A 24,626-nucleotide genomic window follows, 5' to 3' on the forward strand; every position below is an offset into this window, starting at 1 on the left:
AAACCATTCGTAACACACTGCTTTTTCTTAAAAACTAGAATATGGACCTGAAGAATGTCTATATTTAACTGTTTCACTCTTTACTCTGCATCTGTCTTCAGCAGTTACATCACTAGAAAAAAATGGGAAATGGACATGTCAACATGTTCCGTTTCACTCAAGTGTTGGTTTAGCTTGCATTGATGATACTTCCAAAACAAATGAAAAATGGGCAGCCTACACTCAGTTTACCAGTGTATGCCTATATAAATTCAAAAACAACAAAATGAGTTTTCTTTAAAATCCCATTACAGACAAAATTGCATACTGTAACTGTTATTTTACAAGTAAAACTACAAGTAACATTGCTTGTTTTGTAAAATTAAGCACAACAGAACCAAGCCCAGTTTTTGCATTATATAATAATGACTGATGCAATATAAACATATGGTCCTCTCTCTCTCGGTTGGAGGAAGATTAATTAGGTTATTTTTTTTTTTTTTTTTTACAATTTTTTGATTCAGAAGTAAACAGGCATCTTAGCAACTGAATAACTAGAAGACAAGTTGGCAATGTAAGGAACTATCTTTAACCATCTCTGGTAACGGCATTTTTTTAGGTTTCACATTCACTCTAGATCAGAGAGCCACATAAATGTCAGAAATTGTGCCAATAAAATATTTCCACTGATATCCATTTCCACAAATGCTCTTACTGCTTAAAACTGAAATGCACATTAGCATAGTATAAAATAACTCTGTGATACACATATACATGCATACCAGAACACCATGAAAGGCAGAATGATTAAGAAGACTAAGTGACCATTTTGATTGCCTTGCAAAAAAAGTTTCAAGGATATGTAGCTGTAACTTATAAATGGCAATTTACATAGGTTAGAAGGTGATGTAAACTACCACATTATCTAGATAAAATATAGCCAACATCTGCATTCTTTTAGGACTTAAGTTCCAGCTCAATCTACAGTGAAAGAATGGTTGCCAATAGACATTCTTCAAAGTTACATTTGAAAAGTATGAGTGCAAAAGGTAGCATAGAAGTAATATATTTAAAAGACAGGTATGTGCTAAGCAACACATACCATGCCATCAACACAGATTAAGAACACAGCTCGTTATAATATATCCATTGAAAGTGAAAATGTGGATACTATCCAGACTTTCTATGGTTGGAAATATGTTCACAGTAGTTCTGTTTTTATCTCATTTAATTAGAAGATCTGACAAAAGATTTCAGTGTAAATAAGAAAAATAGGCTCAAAACTGAACTTGTTTTTACTCACGGCAAACGGTTGCCATCTTATAACAAAAAAAAAAATTACAAATATTCCAATTACTCAAAATCAGAACTTGGAGATGCGCATGAAACATTTCAACATGAACATGAAACAGGAGTGGAAAGTATATAATTATTTCGGGAAACTTTCAGTTATGGTTATCATCTCACTACTTTACCTGTCCACTAAATGTTGCAAATAGGTGAAGTTTCAAAGCAGGTGGATTTCAGCTAAGAAAGAACATGCAATAGTAATTGCTAAACTAGCATGGCATGTTTCACATATCTGGGAACATATGATAAAATATATTGCACAAGCCACCTTTATGTTACCTTCTAAAAGAACTATAAAAGTTAGGACAGTTAGGATCTAATATCCCCATCATAAAACACTTTTTTTTGGGGGGAGGGGGGCGCAAAATGCTAGGATTACACTTGAAAATGATTGCTCTTTATGAGAAGCATGCATATGTAGTAGTGACGTTAAATTTACTAATGCTGGTTACTGATTATCTGAAAATACATCTGGTGAGTATTGTATATTGTACATATTTTTATGTATGTTAAACATTAAACAAATTCCAATAACACAAAACAATCTACTTGTAACTTGTGTTCCATTTGAAAAAATGATCTGGATGCAACATATCTGCTGCTATGACATAGTTGTCAACAGCAAGGCCTGTCTACAATGCATGAATTTTCAAGGAAAAACAGCAATCCTGGATAGTCTTCAATTATAGCATAGTATTCAATATACCTGAAGACCAAGTGAACCACCAAGTGACACTATTACAGCTTGCTACAAGGTCTAGTGACCATTAAGAAATATTAGTTTGAGGGGAGGAGTGCAGCAAACAGGTGTGGAGGCTTTGCCCTTATGCAGTAAAGGAAGCAGTTGACTGCCTGTTTGGTCTTCCAAATTTGATCAAATGGGCTTCACTGAAATGGAACAGAACGGGCAGCAATTCAATTTCACTTTTCAAAATGATATAGAAAAATACTCCTGAACTGTTTCAAGAAGAACAAACATTTTTGCTTTCCAATTGTTAGCAAAAAATGCAGCGCAGTATCCAAGGACAAGCCAGCAAGTAATTTTCTTTTACCAAAAGGACTTTAATATTCAAAAACTAAGCACTCAGTTTTAGCACTTTTGCCTAATCAAGATACCATCACAACCTGCAGTAACTCACTTACCACTTTCTTTTATCAGTTCATCAATCCCATGACAAAGAATGCAAAGCTACAGCTACAAAATGCAAAACCCCTAAGAGCTTAATTAACAAATGACAATTCACAAGTTCATATAAATAATTCTAAGATGTCATTAAAAAAAACTTCGGTTGAGAAAAAATATTTTGTAACTTACTAGCTGCAACCTAAGGACAGCCACGGTGGTACAGTGGTAGCATTGTTGCCTCACAGCAAGAGGTTCTCCTGTTTGATTCTTGGCTGGAGTGCCTTCTGTGTGGAGTCTGCATGTCCTCCCCGCGGTCGAGTGGCCTCCGAAAGACATGTGTGAATGGGCGTGCCTTCGCTGAAGGTTGGGCATCGGGCTGGCAACTCGGCACCATAAAAATTGACTGCCAATCATTAGCGGACCGATGTTCCGCTGTGGCGACCCCTAACCGGGAAAAGCCGAAAAGACAAACAAAACAAACTAGCTGCAACCTAAGGGCATAGTTAATGAGAGTCTTTTAATCCAGGAGTTAAAATGGCATTTATCCTTAACTGCCACTGCAACTCTCTCACTTCTAAATGAGCTCTCCAGTCCCCAACTCTCTGTCAAATACCCACTCTTCCTAAAAATAAAAAAGTTTGAAATTTAAACATTGTACTGCATGCTTGGCTGGGACGTGGGTTAAATAACCCATTTTAATACAATAAGTGTGCTTGTATATTCTCTGTTTTAAAGCATCACAGGATTCACAATAAGTGAGGTATACCACACTAACAGTATTACAATTATCTTCCAGGTTTTCACAACTTTTGTATGGTAGGCATGAAAGTGCCCATTTCTTCTGTAATAATAAAATTGCAATGTGCACCCATTTTAATACAGTAAGTGTGCTTGTATATTCTCTGTTTTAAAGCACTAACAATTTTACCAAATCTGAAAGCATCACAGGATTCACAATAAGTGAGGTATACCACACAAGCAGTATTACAATTATCTGCCAGGTTTTCACAAGTTTTGTACGGTAGGCACGAAAGTGCCCACTTCTTCTGTAATAATAAAATTGCAATGTGCACACCTAACAGAGTTGCATGACTGTTACCCATGGACATGAAGTCTCTCAAAAGGGTAAGACAGTATTACACTACAATGGCATCCATTATATTGGAGCTCATAAATGACGCGAGTAAGCAAATATCCACATGTAATGCAGTTATGCGGAAGGAGGGGAAGCTAGCAGCAAGTAAGGGAGATACACAAGCATCACAACCCTTTGGCATGTAAACAGAGCATATGACGTTTGCAACAGAGTTAAGATGTGATGGGGAGTCTGGGTCACCAGGACAGGGGAAGGTGATGTGATAGCAGGCACTTTTGTGATGACACTGGCAATGCAAAAGGACAACTGCCATATATCCTCAAGGTGTCTACTACACAGTGGTCCCAGAGTACCAACAGCAGGATTGTGCTTTGTGCATATTAGATACGCTGTGTACTGAACAGTATTCATAAGCGAGGGATAGGCTTCTACAGGGACAGAGAAATATTGACACAAACAATGCCTGAGACAGTAGTGCTAAACCAAAGGGACAGACAAAACTGAATTATACTGTGCTTTCAGTGGCGCTGCTATGGGACAGGTAGTATTTCAGCACTACGTACATGCCATGGACAGTTGTGCAACTGGGTGGAGAAGGTTAGTAAATATCAATGTATTTTCTGATTTTTGTGTGTGTAACTGGGAGGACCATCAAAATATTAAGTTTTTAAGATGGGTCTTTAACTTGCTTTTGAAGTGGCTACAGATTTATATGCTGTGATGACTCTACTACTTGGGCAGGCAGACCACTAAAATTATGATTATTATGAAGGCAGGACTGCTGTAACATTTGACTTTATACTGTGCAGTATAAACAAGATGCCAAAAATGATGTACATAATAAACTCTGACAGAAGCAAAAGCTGGCAAATCTGTTACAGCTGTGTAAATACATTTCACCCTCCTTTGTGAGAAGTTAAACTGTCCATCTTTATACACAGTACAAAGTATGCTATGCATATGTAGATATCTACCACCAATGGACACCAATTAAAGAATGGAATGAAAAACACATCTTGCATATTTTGTATATATACGCACGCTTTCAGCATGTCATGGACATTCAACTACTTAGCTGAATTTGCTAAGTAGGACATAGCATTTATCAGAGCTGAACAATTTCATACTCAGCCTGAGAAGTAAACAAAACTAACAATGAATGCAAGTACAGTTCTGTTCATGTAAAGGTCTGAGCAGATGAAAACCAATAAAGCACATCAGATCATAACTGGAGGCCATTTAGCTTCTTAAGATAAGCAGTGGTGCCATTTAGCTTTTAAAGTTAAGCAGTGGTATTCATCTAAATGAAAGCAATAACTCAACATTTTTTTTGTTTGTGATGGCTGTAACACTTTTTTTAAATGCTGCAGCAACTAGTGGGAGACCTGAAAGAACAGGAGAGAGAGAGAAATTCTCAAGGCACAGAAAAGAAAGTTCATCTTTTTTTCTCTTAGAGTATCACAGTTAATCTACATCCTTTGTGCATCATAAAGACTACTAAAAGTCCCCTAAAGCTGCCATATTTTGAACTGCTAGCTAAAAATTAAACACTGCACACACAAAACATAGAAACAACAATGCTGAAAAACCCTAACATCTAAAACAAAAAAAACCTTCCCCAAATAAAAACCTACACTAAGCTGAGCAAAAACAATAAAAATAAAGATAAAACACAAACCAGATTGCCCCTTCAGTACAGTGTTATGGTAGATTTTGGCACACCATACAAGCAAAACCCACCCCACAAAAACTGTCCACCTGAATCAATCCACTAGAAATGAAATTTATTTTTATTAGAACAAAAAGTTAAAATAAAAGAATAAACAAAAGAAATAAAACACTAACAACTAACCAGCTGGAAAACAATATTACTGTAAAAATTTAATCTGTACTAAAAATAAAAAAATAAAATAAAACTAAACAACAGAACTAACAAATAATGATATAGTGCTCAGTACCCTATAAATAAAAAGATTAAAGTGTACCGTGCAACTACATAAAAATGTAAGCATATTTCCAGTTCTATTTAGTTGCGACTTGGACAATTAATGCAGCCAGATGAAGTAAGTGGGGAAAAACACTCCTGTAGTATTGAAAAAAAAAAAAGACAAATGGAACACAAAGAACTGGTTTGTAGGATACCTGAAATAGCTCGTTTTGGACTGTCAAAGTATCTAGTTAATCTAAAGTCTGGAAGAATACACACAGTTATTTGGGAAGGTCTGCATTTCTGAAGCTGAAGTACTATAAACTGCTTTAGAGAACACCTGCTAAGCTAAGGCAGTCTCTCAGGGCACTCTCAAGTCAGATAAATACTCTTCTGCTCACCTTCTGTTTAAGATGCTTCTCAGGACACCTCTTTGGATTAAGTCTCTATTGGAGGTGGTGGTGGAAAGCAGATCACTACATTTTCTCTTTCTGTTTCATCTTTACTTCAGTCATTTTTGTAAATTTTAAATCACTAAAATCATCTCCTCCTCCAGCTTCATGTTAATGTGGAAAGCAGACTCACCCATAAGAATGGCAGAGGACATAGAGCTAACACTTGTGACCTTAAGGCACACTATATTTCCACTTTAAAAATGTCTGCAAATGTTCTGACTTTGGATACACATCATTTTGCTGGAACAACATTTATGTAGTTCTGTTATACACATTTACTTGAACTGCACTGTTAGGTACAAATTCAAAAAAGAAGTTATGTCTTACCATAACGTTCCATTTGTGTTGTAACTCTTCATCTATTCTTGACTAATGGGTAACGTTTCCGATCCTCAGAACTGATCCGGCCATTGTAACGCTTGCATCAGCCAAAAAGCTTTTGAGCTACAAGTCTATCCACAATACCCTTCCTCACATAATCCCAGATCGAATTTGCCAATAATTAGAAATTCAGATAATGTATAGAGAGTACAAGTCAGAAGCCTTGTCCAAGGCATACCTAACAGCAGCAGCCCAAGACAGGATGTCACTCTACTAGAAACCTACAGCAGGGGCCAGAAGGGAGGGAAGCAAAAATAGATGAACAACACAGATGGAACGTTTTGGTAAGGCATAACTTCTTTATCTGATTATGTCAATCTTCATTAATTCTTGACTAATGGGACAGAGTACCCAGCTGCCCTGAATCCTGGGAGGCCCTGTGGAAGGACATTCTATTTATTTATTTGCAGTTTGTTTGCCAGGATGGTCCAAATGGGCCACAAAAAGCCCGTTTTCAATGGAGTCCTGGGGAGAAAAGCTCCAGAAAAATACATGAAATACAAGAATTAAAAAAAAAAAAAAGAGTAACAAGTAGTTCCCATAGATTGGTATTATGAGGTGCTAGTTAGAATAATGCATTAAATTTCATTACAAAAGAGTTACAGTTCCTGTAAAATATGGTAGTTCCTATAGTTATTATTAGGAGTAATAAGACTGTAGGGAGCTATTTACAGATATACTAGCTTGTGGAGAGTAATTAAGGTAAGGAAATTATGTAGGAGGGGACAAGAGCATTCCCGTTGTGAAGTTAGGCATGAGTTAAGTACCATAGAACCAAAGGATGCTCTCCCCCCTCTTGGAGGCCACATCGAATTTGTGATGCGAAATGAAGGTATGACGTTTAGTCAAAGTTGCAGCTGCACAAATTTCTGACATGGAAGCTCTGGCATGAAAAACAGCAAAAGTCGCCACTGAACTAGTAGAATGTGCCTTAACTGGCTTGGGAAGTTTCATGTTCATTTTCATGCAAATGAAAGAAGTGTAATCTCCTAACCATTTGGACAGAGTCATCTTAGATACTGGTCTGCCCACAGTTGCACTGGCGAAGGATACAAGCAACTCTTCAGATTGTCTAAATTGCTTAATTCTGTCTAGGTAGTCCTCAGAGGATGGGTCTTTGGCCTTCCAGTCACCCCTCTGTTAAAGGATCTCAAGAATGTCTCCAAAGGAAACATCTTATGGAGGTGACCATGGGGAAGCCTTCACTTCATCGCAATCCGTACCCTCAGTAACGGATTCTTCAGGAGAATCAAGGTGTTTCCTCTTATACAATCTCTTCTGATGAGGCTCCTCAGCAGGAGCATCTGAGGAGGATTCAGAAGAGGGTGTGCTTCTGACAGGCAAGTCTTGAGACCCCGGTGCTCACTGTCCAGGAGTAGAGGTTGGTGGCAGAACTGAAAAACCTGGGGTCACAGGGGTAGTCTCCAGTAACCCAGGAGTCACTGGGAGCAGCAATGGCTAAAGCTCTTTCCATAGCCTGAAAGGCAGGCCCCCCCCGAGGAGGAGTGGGAGCCTGGAACTGAGACCAACAAACTCAGAACCAAGGTCACAATGTACCCAAAGAGCCCCACAGAACAGAACAGAGGAAGGGTCCATTGCTGCCGTAGCCGTAAGAGATACGGATGGCTCCACAGAAAAACTCAGCGCCAACTCGAACCCACTGCGCTCAATGGCAGAGAGACAGTTCTGGGACCCAATGGTGCAGATGACACAGAGGGGGCCAGAGTCAGACTCAGTGTTGAGCAGAAAACTGTAGTTGGCGCCGAAGTCACTGGATCCTGGGAAGTCAGAGCCGATGGCTCTAACTTCTGTGCCGAGGTCAGAGGAGGAGAATAATTGGGTGTGGGCAGAGAAAAAACACCTGCTCCAGAATGGAGAGGGAGCTGAACAGAAGAGGGAACACCCCGGGTTGCCAAGGTCTGACCAACCAAAAAGGCTGAAGGGGACTCAGATCTCTCTAGGAATGGACTTGATAACTGTCCATGGAAAGGGTCTACAGATGGCGAATAGGTATACACCTGGGTTCTGAACCTACCATTACCTTCTGCACATCTGTTGTGCCATAGGGACAGTCGGCATCAAAATCGGCACCATAGAGATGGTCGGAGCCGTAGATTTAGGACTCTGAACCACAGAAGTAGCTGGTGTAAAAGGTTCCGAAGTCTTTGACCATTCCAAAAGCATTGGAATCTTGGTTTTTGGTTCCGTGGAGGAACCCTCAGAGGCATGCTTATGCTTTTTAATGGTAGGTGCCAAAGGAGATGATGGCACGAAGCAAGAGGACTTACAGCCACAGGACAGAGACAGGACTGGTCGGCCTTGGACAAGGCTTCCTTGAAAGGGACCTTAAGGAGCCCTTTGAGGATCAATTTCTTTTCTGTGATAGGGTTCCATTACTAAAGCCCTGGCAAATGGAACAATCCACACTCAAGTGGGAAACACCCAAACAGTAAACGCATTTGTTGTGAGAGTCCGAGTTTGGCATGTACAGTTTAAAGCCTGCAGTAGAAGATTTAGGTTTCTCTGCCATATTCTATCAAAGAGAAGGCAGAAGGACAGAAAGAAAGAGTGCATGCACACACACTGAAAGCATAAGAAAGTCTACCAACAATGGCAGAGAAAAGTTACCACAATGGTAAAAATGCAGAAGGGACTACCAGTGATGATAGGGAAAAGAGAACTACCAGCGGTAAGAGACAAAACACACACTCAAGGGTAAACTGGACACTCAAACAAGAAAGAAGATATGAAGTAATTAGTTCTAAAATAATAAGAAAGTACTTTGCTATGAGAGAGTTGGCTGACGCGTCTTATTCGCAAGAGTGGCAAACGAGAACTGATGTAATGTGAAGAAGGGCATTGTGGGTAGACTTGCAGCTTGAGAGGGTTTTTTGGTTGACGTGAGCTTTATGATGGCTGGAACAGTTCAGAGGATTGGAACTGTATCCCATTAGTCAAGAACAGATGAAGAATGACATCAGATGTATAATTAATACAGGCAGGCTGAAGGTTGCTGTGGCTACCGCAGCCTCATTCTTATAGTTTGTTAATTTACTGCTTGACTACCCACAAGCACTTCTCTAAGGTGGTGCCACTTTAACCTTCCCACAGCTCGAAAGCACTCTCTTCTATAAAATTTAATTAACAGACTACTACATTGTGGTCACTTTGAGCTGCACTACCATATGCATCCCATATCCAGTTTTATAAAATTTAGGGGACATTACAGACAGATTTCTAGACTGTAATCTGTTAATATCTAGCCAAGATTTAACTTAGAACCTTGATACGAGACCAATATACCTTCCATTTTTTAAATGTAATTAACACTTTGTGGAGCATGGCAATTCCAGAATCTCTCTGTAATTAGGTAACATCTAGCCACTAAATATGGGACTTTTAATGCATCCTTTGTTGAGATGGCAAAGGCAGACTTGCTTAGCTTTACTGTTCTTCCTTACACCAAGAGAAAGCTTTTAAATAATGCTTTCCACCCTGAAAAATAAAACCACCTAATATCCTTTTTCATCCTACTCTCCTCATGCATCATTTCCTCTGCAGCTGCTTACCATCATTACAGGGCTGTAACTTGGCAACCTTCCACTCTAGCTTATCAGGACCTTTTCTTATATAATGCTTACAACTTAATTCTAATTATAATACTTCTGCTACACTTGCTCTTCACATACCAAATCTATACTACACTGCTATACCACATTTTAACAAATAAAGTCCAAGAAATCAACCAAAACTCAGCTTGCATACATTTTTCTTTTTCTCAACACTATCTCCTTACAAATAACCCTTCCCAAATTGGTCTCCAAGGTTAGAGAATACCCATTATCCTACAACTTCAAATTAAGATACTAACTTACAACACCACATCCTAAGAAACAGGCAACCAGACTTCTAATGAAACTACCCTGACATTCTCCCCAGCCATCAGTTATCTAAAGCCTCCTCTGCCAAACACCGCCCCCATTGAACAAAATGCTTAAATCTTCCTTATTTCCCTCCATTACAACTCTCAGCTTTCTCTTCCATTCTCATATATACTTACCTCAATCTAGGTCCTCAAAAGTAACATAGAACTGAATAAATCTGACTTAGCAGTTGCAAGTAATCATTTAAAGTCATCCACATCTCTGAATAACTCCCCTCACATATCATTAAACTTTCACTCTTTAATCCTGACATTTTCCAAACATGATTAAAACCTCAAATAGCCAATTCTGGAATGATACTTGGAGCCTTCGAGCAGAAAACATCTTCATATCAGTCAAAACAGACAGACAGATATTATTATTATTATAACTGTCAAACTCACTTAACTGCTGTTGTCTGCCTAAACAACTGACAAATAGTGCTTAGCAAACTCCATTCTAAACACTCAGGCTTAACTTGGCCAAACATACTCCCACAGATAGTTACTAGCCACACATGCATCTAAATACCATAATTAATCCTTGCTGCAGCTTGCAAATAATGTTTCCAAAGAAATATTAGGAGACTTCTGTATTGACGGGCAAATATCTTATGCTCTCAAAGCCAGGAGTTTGGATTAACCCAATTAACATATTCCACTACAAAGACTAACAAGATAAAGTAAAAATATCGTAGACTGATATTAGTATCTAATCCAGAAAATTGTTCCATAATTGTCATTCTCCCCGACGTATTTAGTGATTATGCTCCTTGTTTAATCACAACTTGCCTTACACCATCATAAAAGCACAATTTAACTTATAATCTGCTTCTCTACTATGAATTCCGTTAAATGGAGAATGGGGACCCATATGATCTTTCAAGCTTGATTCAGCTGTAGAAATTTTCACCACCACAATCCTTAATGTGGACCCTGTCACAGTATTCTAAAATAGCATCTGTGGACCACCCTTTTCATTAAAGCCCTAATGAAAGAGTGAGACAGTGACTGAAATGAGTTTAAAACAAGTAAATGTCCGAAAAACAAATCAAAGTATAAACAGGTCCACAAGAAAATTAAATTTCATCAAGAGATGACAATTAAATCACCGTCAAAAAAGAAAAAAGTAAATTCTGATAAACCACTTAACCATTTATTCCCTTATTTCTCCTGATGAGACACTTCCCTGTGGTACATTTGGTTGGGGACACATGGCTGATATAACACTCCGCTGCAGAGATTTACAGCAGTTGCAAATTCCCTGTGGGCAAAGTATGCAGTGCTATGCCCACACCTTCAATAAGCAAATGCACGGGGGAAAAATAATGTTCAAGGCCCTCATGGCACCAAGAAACAACAGGCAGTATATAGCAGGCTGCTCTGTGGACACAGCAGTGGCAGTAAAAATGCTGCTCTGTGGACACAGCAGTGGCAGTAAAAATGCAGTGCACAATGGGCAGTGCCTTTATTAATGGTGCGTGTGGTCCATTACCCCCCTACACTGTGTCTAGGGAACATTATTGAAAACACATACTGAAGCATTATTTGAATACAGTAGCATGCAGTATTTCCTCCATGCTGTAGTGCACGTCTGAACATTGTACTTCAATAAGCAATGATTGTACACCAAGAACAATGCACATAACTTCCCCAGCACACATGAACTTGTTTACTAAATTCTAAGTAAGGCACTGCATGCTTCTCTTTGCAAACAGGGAACGTTTACTTATTTAACATTTGTTATCCGGCAAAGTCCGCCTTGGAACGAAGCCAATTTTCAGCAAAGACCGGGAGAAATGTTCCAGACGCATGTCTTTGTAACGATAAAGGAAACACACGAATGCAGGGAGGACATGCAGACTCCTCACAGAAGGCACCCCAGCCGAGAATTGAACCGGAGAACTTCTTGCTGTGAGTCGACAATGCTACCGCTGCACCACTGCACCATTCTTGCAACAGTCACCAAATCTCTGCAGCTTAATGTCACTCTAGCCATATGTCTCCAACCAAATGTACCACAGAGAAATGTCGCGCCACCTAGGAGCTTGAACCCCTCTGAAAGTTTTTACTTCATTTTATACACTTCAGCAAAATAATTTCTTTCACAACTTCAGTTGACTTGATTACTTGCATTTGTGTACTATAACAGAACTTTTACATTTATAGCTATATTTCATGCAGTATTCAACATTTTTATCACATTTACTATACTTGTCAGAATTTTCATGACTTATGGACTGTTTTAATCATGTACGATTTTCAAACTCAAAAATTTTCAGACTACAGATTCTTTCATGATTCTTTCTAACCTTGTGACAAAATAATTTTACTCACTCCCCATACAACAATTAAGATGTCTGATTATCCCACTGATCTGCACACTGTCTGAGCATCTGATATACACAAATGATTTGGTCTGAAACTAATGAAACAAGCAACTCCACTAAGTCTTTGGCTAAGTTCTTTGATCCAGCAATGTAAGCCTCTGACTCAATGGGACCTTCTGCATTTATGAGAAACACACGGCAGATTTTTGTGGTGGGTTATTCACTATATGAGTGCACGTTGTCTTGGATCCAAGACATTAAAGGAGGGGCGTGGGCATTCATGTAATATATATCATGCCTATGTAACTCACTGATGTAGATTTTATTTCAGAACACCAACATTACTTAACATATAACCTAGAAAAGCAGGCAGCACATACTGGCAAAGGTTATGTAAAAGTAGCTAACTACACTAACAGGAATGCAGAAAGATCTCCTTAACAGAACAGAGTAGGTGGGTAAGTTAGTAGAAAGCAGATAAAACCACATGATTTAGGCATTCACTGCCCGCAACAAACACTATAAGCCTAATATTTTTCACTAAAAGGAATAAAAGACAATCACCTGAAACCAGGCTCATCCGAACTATCAAATTTTAACTAATAAAAAACTAAACAGTGATACTGTGCATATTAAACATTGATATTCATAAACTAACTGAACTGAAAAAAGTGACTTATTAAACTAAAGGAGAAAAGCACTGCCTGCCAAACTTACAGTGAGGGCCTCTCTTCACTAGGGTTGGGAAGTTGAACAAACAACAAATGAAACTTAGAGCTGTTAGAAGATAACCGCATCCTGGCTGAAATAAAAGTACATTTTTTATTATATGTCGATAACAGTACCTATAGACATGTCATAGTTGATCTGGTGAGATTGCAACTAGCACCCTTGCCCCCTCAGCTCTTCGAGAGGAAAAAAAAAAAAACACACCTCCATTCCTTTTACTTACACACCAACCAAGCAGCCAGACACATGAGACACATCCTCCCTCCCACTCCAGCTATTCAGGTTCAGTTTCTGTGCTCTGCTCACAGCCCTCCATCTGTACAGTTTAGTAAAATAAATAAATAAAACACGTTTTCTTTTACACTGTAGCAAACTGCTTGCTACAAATGTAGCAAACAGTTGCTGCAGCTTAAACTCTGCACTGAGAGCAACAGTGCTCAGGTTTAGTAACAAAAAAAAGTTTTCTCTTCTAAACTGTAGCAAACTGCTAGCAAGCAGTAGCCAGTTTATACCCTGCATGGAGCACTACAACTCTTGTGTTTAAAATATAACAAAAAAATATTTTTTTTTTTTCATTTTAGATTTAAAATGCAGCACACTGCTTGCTGCACTACAGCAAGCAGTTGCTACGGTTTAGTCCACACACTACAGCCCTCAAGTATGACTGCTTTGAAAAGCTGGTATTGCACTAAAGAGTGATCAGTACAATGGATGACCAATTGCTCCTCCTAACATTTTGGGCCCGGGGCGTTTGTCCCTTTTGCCCTGCCCTAGCTATGCTATTGGTGTACTGGTTTATTTTTATTTTTGTTAAATGAGTCCTAAGAACCATTTCAACGAAATTAACAAGCACACCTGACTCAGTCTTGTGTAACACGATAGTATCTTCAGAGTCCCTTATTGCATGATAGAATTCTCCTTCACTAGACAGCATTCAGTGAGTGAAGACAGTGCAAGGAGGCTAGAAATAAGCTGGTAATCTGGGGCTGAGATTATATTATCTGTATGAAGGATGGCAAGTGGGCATGACAAAAACAGATGTACAGGATACAAGACTGCATAGGGAATGGGCATGTAAAGTAGAGTAGATTATCTGAAATAATTGGGATCCAGGGTAGTTTGAATAATCAAACTGTTTGGATAATCAAACATACATTGAAATGGATAAAAAACTTCTAAAATTGTGTGTTTTCAGCACAAGGAATACACTTTTCAACCACTCAGCGATTCCAGTGGAAAATAAACAATATTTTTCACAAACGAGCAGGCTACAAGCTCAAATAACACGCACAAGCGAATACATATAACACTTACATAATCAAACCAGGATTTTTCCTACCTGAAAACTTTGGAAGGCTGTGTTTGGATAAGTGACGTTTTGGATAAGCAAACTTCAGATAATTGACTCTATTGTATGAGTTACTTGTGTTTACTATACATACATTGGTCTTGCAATACATCCCAGTCAGCAAACCAACACTAAATTTAGTTTATGTGATATAGCACATCTCAATACTGGAAGATTGCCAAATTCTGGTAATAACGGCCACACAGGCAAAAAACATACTCTCCAAAGCTAAGAATACAGCATCCATGGGACCAGATGACATCCCGGGCTGTGTACTGCATGAACTACAATATGAACTGGCACCTCACCTAAGTGTCATGTTTAACCATAGCCTCACCTCAGGTTTCGTGCCCACGGAGTGGCGCAGAGCTACAGTTATCCCACTCCACAAGGGGGGATCCACCTTGGATCCCGGAAACTACCGTTCCATCAGTCTGACGAGCCTTATCTGCTAGGCCATGGAGTGTATGATCAAGGAACTTATAAACAAAGACATTGGCAACCTTCAAACACTAGATCCCACCCAGTTTGGGTTTGTGAAGGGTCGATCTTGTCTCCTGAACCTGACTGACTTCTTCGAATCAGTCTCCAGTGCCATGGACAAGGGTAAGGTGGTCCACACAGCCTATCTAGACCCCCCACTCTGGAATCATAGATAAACTTACTAAACTGGGCATTAATCCCTTAGTCACCCAATGGGTTGCTAACTGGCTTACTGATAGAACCCACACTGTAAAAGTTGCTGACTCCAGCTCCAGACAAGTGGAGTACCTCAGGGTTCAGTCCTGGGACCGCTCTTGTTTGGCATCTACTTCTCTGAAGTACAGGCCAACACTAAGGGACTCTGGCTAACAAAGTTCGCAGATGACTGCAAACTGGGAGCCATTACTGAATCCCCAAATGATGTGGATACTCTACAAAACGGCCTTACAAAAACAGATGGTTGGTGCCAAAGCCATGGGCTCAAGTTCAATGCCAAGAAATGTATAGTTTATCCCCTTTGAAAAAAAAAACATGTGTGATTACCATATAGGTGTCAGTACACTAAACACCGAAAGTGTGATAAGAGACTTAGGGACACAGGTGGACAGTGATCTCACCTTCGATAACCACATCGTCACAACAGTCAGGAAATCCTTCTATGTGGCACACCTCATCACTAAGGGCTTTTCATCCAGAAAAAAGGAGGTCATTGTCCCTCTGTACTCATCCCTCATTAGACCCATTATAGAATACAACACCCAGTTTGGTATGTACCTCTGAAGACATCTGCAACAACTGGAAAGGCTGCAGAAATACCTCACTAAAAAGAATCACAGGCCTAAAGCAGATGCCCTATGCTGATAGCCTAGTGGGTTCATTTACTGCACTGTTATAACTTGTTGATACTTGTTAGCCTCTGCTATCTCTGAAAAAACAAAAAAATCTTGCTTTTTTCCCCACTTTTCTGAGATTTAAAAAAGTTCAGTTACAGGCTTGCTGTTCTTGAATTGTTTGTAAGTTTCTGTGAGGTCATTTTTTGCTTGGGCTAAAGGAAAGTCTCTCTGTTGATCAGTGGCAGTGAAAAACATTGAGCAGCCTGCCTGCCCCTGTGGGAGTGTTTACTGACTTGAAACTGTAGTTTTATTGGCCATTTTGGGTCAATTCCAAAACTCCTTCATCTTCCTCTCTTAAAACCCTCTTTTGCACGGTTTTGAGCAGTTTTGAGCATAGCGCAACAGCGGGCAGCGCCACCTAATTGGGTTTAAACTATTCCTGGCTCCACAAAGTCTGCTCTTCACTTTTTCCCTTAGAACTGCTCTATCTCTCAATTTAAACACCATATTCTCATTCTAAGGCCCTTCACTGGTCCAATTAAGTAATCCTACAAGTTAGCACTATTAAACCATAAGCACTACTTACTCTTATACTCTCTACGATTACCCTGTTCTCTATTAGTCCGTCTTAAATTCAGTTTCCCTATTACTCTAGCATGTCCAAAGGTCAGTCAATTGTTTCCTCTCCAGTTCAGCTGGTGAATCAGGGAATTTTGAGGCAATGTTACAACTGTCTCATGTACATGGACAACCCTCTCCTCCTCCAAAGAGGTTCAAATATATGTGAGAGATGCAACTATTTAGCCAAACTGGAGGCTGAGCTCTCTCATCTCAAAACTGGTGTAACCAGTCAGCAGGAGAAGGTAACCTCACACAACACAATTCCAGTATCACATAGTCCCACCACATCAGCGAACCAAACACATAAATACACAAAAACATACTCAGAGGCTCTAAATAAAAATCTACCTAAGCAACAGAGACCTCCAAAGCAGACATCCAAGCAAACGCTACCTCAAAACAAAACACACACAACACATAACCCACAAAGTCAGTGTGCCAAGCAGCCACAGCCCTTAAGGCTGAATAACACACCTGATACTCTAGTTATAGGTGACTCTATTGTCAGACACACTGACGTCCCACTCACCAGGCTGAATAAAGAGAAGGTCACAGTGAGCTGCCTGTCGGGTGGTAGGATCCGCCACATAACGCAAGCACTCAGGTCACTCCAAAGCAAATACAAATATGACTCAGTCATTGCACATGCTGGTGTGAATGACCTGAGACATACCTCCCTGGACTATATGAAAAGAGACATAGAGGAGCTCTCTGATCATGTAGCCTAGGCTGGTATGACCCTGACCTTGAGCAGCATCTTACCCTCACCTAGAATGATGCCACAGTACAAAGACAAAATGATCGATTTTAACAATTGGCTAAAATTTTGGTGTCATTCAAAGGGGATCCAGTGTCTGTCAGCCTGGGATGACATGCTCAACAAGCCACGTTGCTTTGCTAGGGACGGCTTGCACCTGTCACCACTGGGCTTTCGGATATTGGCAAAGGCTCTTGCCACCCCCATAGTGCCTTTTTTAGGCAAGGCTCAAAAGTCAAACCCACCCCCATAGACAGCACAAGGAACAAGAAACTAAGGTTAATGCTGCTAAACGCCAGAAGTCTTAACCTCAAGATGCACGCACTCGAAGCTCTCCTCAGTATGGAGAACATAGATATCTGTGCAGTGACAGAAACCTGGTTCACTGCTCCAGAGAGCACCCCAGCACTACCAGGCTATACCTCATATCATGCTTTTCGGCCCCAAAACCCGGACCGAACCGCAAAAGGAGGGAGAGTTTCCATATTTATCAAGGATATCCACACCTCCAGGTTAGTGGCATTGCACGGAGTATCGGAGACCATCCATGTGCAACTAACAGTGGGCAAGACTGCTTTTCAGTTTATAGCATCCTACAGACCACCCTCTCAAAGTCAGGAATCCCATTCGGCTTTCCTGAAAACATTGGAGAACATGAAGATCTCTCCGAACACCATTATATTGGGCAACTTCAACTACCCAAACATTGACTGGAAGCACTACTCAAGCCCCAGCACCTTAGCCCAAAGATTCCTGGAAATTATAAACTCAAATGCTATGGAACAACTAGTCACCACTCCCACAAGAGGGGACAACATACTAGACCTGATCATTACCAACATGGGGACTCTGTGCTCCACACCAGAAGTATATCCCTCATTGGTAAGATCAGACCATAAATTAATTTCACTGGATGTCCACATCCCGACCCTACCCCCAGCCCAGAAAACCAAAGTGAAAAACTTCTCAAAAGCGAACTTCTCACTTCTCAAAACCAAAGTGGAATCCTTCAAGGCCCCAGGGCCAGTGGAAACTACAGCCCAAACTGCAGAATCCTATATAAATGCATTCTACGGACATCTCCAGGAATGCATGGATCATGCTATCCCAAACAAAACCAAGACCCAATCATCCAAAGGCAGGCGTCCACAGTCTAGTGGACCCCTGCCATAAATAAACTGTACAACAGAAGGAGGATGCTACTACATGATAGAGCAAAATCCCTAATAGGGAAGGCATTTCTGATCAGTACTAGCAAAAAATTACGATCCCTCATAAAATCCTCCAAGGCCAGCTTCGAGAGAAAAATTGCACAGGACACCAAAGACAATCATAAGGCTTTTTTCAGTTATGTTAAAAACCTGGGATGCAACTCCCAGACTTGTTCTGAGTTGATTCTAAATGACAAAAAATACACTGAACCCACAGACATCGCCAATATCCTGGCAGACAGGTTCAGTGCAAACTTCCCCTCCCCCCCAAAAGAGCAAGTATCTATCCCGGCAGAGGGCTGCCTCCCAAACATCTCAGATGCTCAGGTGAAGGCTGCCCTCTCCAAAGCAAAAAACACTGCTTCCATGGGACCAGATGGCGTCCCAGGTTGCGTCCTACATGAACTACAAGAGGAACTAATCCCTCAAATAAAATAGCTATACAATCTCAGCCTCACTACAGGATATGTGCCCACAGAATGGCGTACAGCAACAGTGGTCCCACTCCACAAAGGTGGAGCCTCTACGGACCCTGAAACTATCGCCCCATAAGCCTGACTAGCTTAGTCTGCAAGGCTATGGAGAGGATCATCATGGAGCTCATAAACAAAGACATTGGGGACCTACAGACACTAGATCCTACCCAGTTCGGCTTTGTCAAGGGCAGATCCTGCCTTTTGAACCTGGTTGACTTCTTTGAAACAGTCACCAAAGCCATAGATGAAGGGAAGGTAGTCCACACAGCCTATCTGGACCTTGCAAAGGCATTTGACACAATACCTCACTCGGGCATCATAGATAAGCTATCCAGCTTAAATATAAACCGCTATGTCACAAGATGGGTCGCAAACTGTCTCAAAGACAGAACCCACAGAGTGAGAGTTGCTGGAGCCATGTCAGACTCGAAACCGGTCACAAGTAGCGTCCCACAGGGTTCTGTCCTGGGACCACTCTTGTTCAGTATATACTTTTCCGAGGTACAGGCAATCGTGGGAGGACTATGGCTCACCAAGTTCGCAGACGATTGTAAACTGGGCGCCATAATCAACTCTCCAGCTGACAAACATCCTTCAAAAAGGTCTCACAGAGACAGACAACTGGTGCCAGCGCCATGGTTTAAAGCTAAATGCCAAAAAATGTATAGTCATACCCTTTGGCAAAAACAATGTGCCCACAAATTACCACATAGGCGGAAACCCATTAAGTACAGAGAAAGTTATTAGGAACCTGGGGACCCAAGTTGATAGCAATCTCTCCTTTGAAAACCACATTGCCAAAGTGGTTAGAAAGATCTTCAACATAGCCCACCTCATCACAAAGGGTTTCACATCTAGATCAAGAGAGGTAATCGTGCCCCTTTATTCATCCCTCATCAGGCCCATCATAGAATACAATGCCTCTTTTGGGATGTACCTTACCAGACACCTGCAGCAATTAGAAAGACCCCAAAAGTATCTCACCAAGAGGATCAAGGGTCTCAAACAGATGCCATATGCTGCTCGGTTAAAAAAACTCCAGCTCTACTCAGTTGCATACCGCCTACTTCGAGGCGATCTATGCCTGACATACAAAGCTATGTCAAATCCAGAATTAATGGACATGCTCCACCTCAGTAAATCTAAATCCCTTAGAGCCACACGCTCGAGGGACTTGAACCTCAGCACAGAAATAAATAGAACTTGCTGGAGGGACAGGTTCATAACCCAGAGGCTCCCTTCGCTCTGGAATAGAATTCCAGTTCATGTGAGGCAGAGCACCTCACTGAATCTCTTCAAGAAGAATCTCGATAAGTGGATGGGGGATCGTAGGTTTGTCCCAGGGATTACTCCCGTGTCACTATTAGACAGAGGCACAGTAAACTAAACCTTAAAAAGGGCACAGTATACTCAAATCAAGGGGTGGCGTAAGCCATACAGAATCGGGCTAGGCTTATAATTGCCCCAGGGCAGATAGCCTAGTATGAACCTATGAACCTATAAAAAAACTCCAGCTATACTCTGTCGCATATTGTCTACTCAGAGGCGATCTCTGCTCAACATAGAAGGCCATGTCAAACCCAGAGCTGTTGGACATGCTACACTTAAAGAAATCCCAATCCCTCAGAGCCACACGCTCCAGGGATCTAAACCTTGTCATCACAATAAACAAAACATGCTGGAGGGATAGGTTCCTGACCCAGAGACTCCCCAGACTCTGGAATAGATTGCCCATACAGGTCAAGCAGAGTGCCTCTTTGGCCCTCTTCAAAAGGAACCTTGACGATTGGGTGGGAGAAAGGAAATTCATCCCGGGGATCACGTCAGTCGCCCTGCTAGACAGGGGTCCAGGGAAGTAAATAGTGTGGGAAGAATAGCCAGGGAATTGTTATGGCTAGGCTTGTATAGGCCCTAGGGCTGATAGCCTAGTACCAACCTATGAACACACCCAGCAGTACATTTATGAATGATACTTCACAGATATAAAAGAAAGACCAGACAGATATGCTTTAACAGCAAAGTACCAATAGCACTTTAAAAGAACGTTTACTCACCATACATTACAATTTTGCCATTGGCACAGAAAACAAAACTCTTTAGAAACAAGAAGTACAGTACCATTACATGCTTTTTGGAGACTAACCTCTTGCTGCTGGAACACGTCTGTATATTTTCCTAGGCCCAGCTTGCTGAAAAGTTCTGGAAGATCAGAACCTTTGAATGAGCTATTTAAAGTACAGCCATTGCTGCCCATCACTGAAGATATACAGTCCATATAGTTACTGCTGCTTAAGTAGTGTTCATCTGTAACACAAGCATTGGACAGAGGAGTGTTAATGAGGAAACAATGCAAGCTAGAGCTAGACAATGAGTTGCAAGCCTTATTCTTGAATTGTACAATTTTCTAAGTCACCAGAAATGACTCTCATGTCAGGCCAACATTTTAAATCATCAGTTAACCAATGACCTCCCTTATTAGATTCGACTGCAAACTAGTAGTAATTAATACGGCATTCAAAGCTGACTTTCAACATCTATACTCAAAAGTACACTTCTTCATTTAGCATTAACAGTTCATTTACCACATCCGCATACATTTTAATCATTCTGAAATTATGTTCTAATTTGAAATACATATCCACCATTAACTTCACTGTAAACAAGACATTTTGTCAGCTAGTATAAATCCCTCAAATTCATACTACATTATGAAATATGAAAGCATACACATGCTGCAAAAATTAAGCTGTAAACATCTTTCTACCTTAAAAATATTCAATAAAAAAACTTGGTGTTAACAGGAGAACTTCTAATTTGATACAACAACTTCCACATACACAATTGACCACCTACTTCATTTGTAGCATAGTCAGAAGTACGGTCACTGTGTTAACCCCTATCCATAAGGATTTGTGGAGTCAGACCACAGTAAATTTCCTTTCACGCAGCTACTGATCAATATTGTGTTTTTAGGCAGTTATGGGAATTTTTTGTTTGACACTAGGGGGCAATCCTGTTCCAAAGAAAATAAATTCTTTGGTTTAAAAATCTATCATGCCAGCAAGTTCGAGTTACATTTCAGTGAAGGTTCAGATGGTGTGTGGGTACTGTTGGTATTACAGGACTTGAGAACAAGTCTAAAGTCATGCAGGGCACCTTTGGCTAACATCAAAGACAAACAATAGAAAATTCATGAACATCATGGTATTAGAAACCCAAAAGAGTTGGAGAAATTAAACTGGGATAAGAAAAAGGAGCAATTAAGACTAGTGTCACTGTTAGAAGAGTATAGAAAAGGGAACAAAGAAAAATACAAAGTAAGACAGATGTGATAAAAAGCTATGCACAGTATCAGAGCAGATCAGGATCTGTCATACACTATTGCAAATAAACTAAAGATATCAGCATGGGTAGAAAAAGCATTTATATTACGCTGTCGAAAACTCAAACTGTCGACAGCATAATAATCAACACGAAAATGTCGAAAACCCCAAACATCGAACACAAAAAACCCCCCAAAACAACAAAAAAAAAAAATCCACCCAAACACAACACAAATTGCTTTATGCAGGGGGGCAAGCCTCATGCACCCCCCACAACACCAGCTACTTAAATATACAAACTCTGAGATCGCACTACATTGCAGTAAACGGAAATCTCCCCTTACAGAGATTTCCGTCTAAACGCGCAATAATTTTTGCTTTCGACATTTTGGTGCCGACAATATCAGCTATATCGACAGGGTGAAGTAGACCCTAGAAAAACTTAGACGGTATACAGTTAAATATAAAGGAAACATACAAATTATGCAATTCATGGACATTCAAAGGTGGTGGGTATCATGTAAACACCCTCTCCTTGTAGCTACTCAGTTAGCTATTTACCTGGTCTTAATCAAATGCTATCGGACTAGATTTACAAATAACTAAAAACTAAAACATATCAACCAAGCTCTCTGCTACACTTCGAGTTTTAAAATGCCTCTCTACTGAAAATACAGCTTTTTATTCTCTGAAAGCTTATACTGCAGCACCGCATGGCAGCTTGAGGCCTAACACAGACGGAAAGAAATAGAAGGAATAAGGAAAGAACAGATACAAGAATAAAAGGGACAAAATACTTTTCTATACTGCAAAGGCAAAAAATGTCTAATGATCAAGACCACAAGGATCTACAAACCACAAAAACCAAGATATCACAGTTATCTTCTCCAGAAAAAGAGATTACCTCTAAAAGACAGAACACTGAAGCCACAAGAACCATCCAAACCTAATCCTAAAAACAAGCCTAAAGGGGCTTTTACACTTGACCTAAAATCAGCACTTCTACCCATACAAAGTGACATTCAAAGTTTCTCAGATCAACTATCTAACTTTGACATCTCAACTGAAAAAATAGAGAGGCTAGATCAGGCTGAAGCAAAAACAGCAGCTAATGAAATGACAATTGAAGAAATACAAAAACAACTAAATAACAAAGAAACTGCAACAAAAACTTATTGACCTAGAAGCAAGGAGTAGAAGAAATAATATTCTCATAAGAGGAGTTCCAGAATCAATAGACCAAATGCAACTACCAAAAACCTTAATGGAAATATTTTCATCCCTACTAGACAATAATCCTACAAGTAAAGGCATTGTAATTAAAATATCTCACAGAGCTCTTCGAAAGTCACAAAACCCTGCTAATCCTAGACAAATATATGCCAAAATACTAAACTATCAGCATGTGCAGGAAATATTAAAAGCAGCAAAACAAAAAGGCTTCCTGAACTGGAAAGGAAACAAACTCACTTTTGCCCAAGATTTCCCTATGCAGATAAAGCAAGCAAGACAAGCACTTGCACCCTTTTGCTCTTATCTCATCACAAGAAAAAAAATTAAATTCCAGATGAAATATCCCAATGCACAATCTTTCACTTATAAAGAGCAAAAATATACTGCTAATACACCAACAGTGGCTAAAAGTGCCTTTTCTAAAGCTTCTGGTGAACTTCCAAGCCTTTAACTTCTAAAATGAGAAGGAGAGGGAAAAGTAGCAGCAAGGGAGAGGATGGAGAGAGAGAAAAAAAGGAAAAAAAGAATAACTTTTACATTTCTGATATACTCTCTGCTATTCTAAAGGAGCCATAACTAACCTTGAGTTATTTTCACTTCACCCATTTCCTAAAAAGCTCACTGAAGTTGTGGGTACCCATCTCAAACAGGCTGGAAGCAACTTGAAGGCTTAAATCAAGCCATAACTATCGGTGCAACATTCCAAGGAAAGGATTGTAACATCTAATTGAGATGCCCATATAAACAGCAAGTTGAACTTTTTGGTCCTATCTCAAATCTATGGCTAAATGGGGGGAAGATTTAACTGTAACACAATTCTCAAGTTGACTTCTTGCCACTTGCATCCAAGGAGCTCTACACTGGGAGAAAATAAAATTGACTATTTTCTGCTTAATTTCTGAAGAAAATAAAGGGAAACAGGATGGAAATCAAACATAAAAGAGGGTGGGGGATTTATTGTAGCTGCCAACAAACTAACACAGCTTGTTTTTTTTTTTCTATCTCTCCGATTAGGATATCAAAAAGGTAAAACTTATAACTTTGAG

At 40.1% G+C, this 24,626-nt stretch overlaps 1 protein-coding gene across 1 annotated transcript in view; it reads right to left on the reverse strand.

The window, feature by feature from the left end:
* The window catches only part of BICC1 (BicC family RNA binding protein 1), a 1,908,684-nt gene that overhangs the window by 24,691 nt on the left and 1,859,367 nt on the right, over positions 1 to 24,626 (reverse strand). The window contains exon 23 of the mRNA XM_044056407.1: positions 21,168 to 21,328. Coding sequence (XP_043912342.1) covers positions 21,168 to 21,328 — 161 coding nt within the window. The remainder of the gene's footprint in view (positions 1 to 21,167; positions 21,329 to 24,626) is intronic.

This window comes from Protopterus annectens, chromosome 14.part0 (genome assembly GCF_019279795.1).
Source record: "Protopterus annectens isolate FY-2018-M chromosome 14.part0, PAN1.0, whole genome shotgun sequence".
NCBI lineage: Eukaryota > Metazoa > Chordata > Ceratodontiformes > Protopteridae > Protopterus > Protopterus annectens.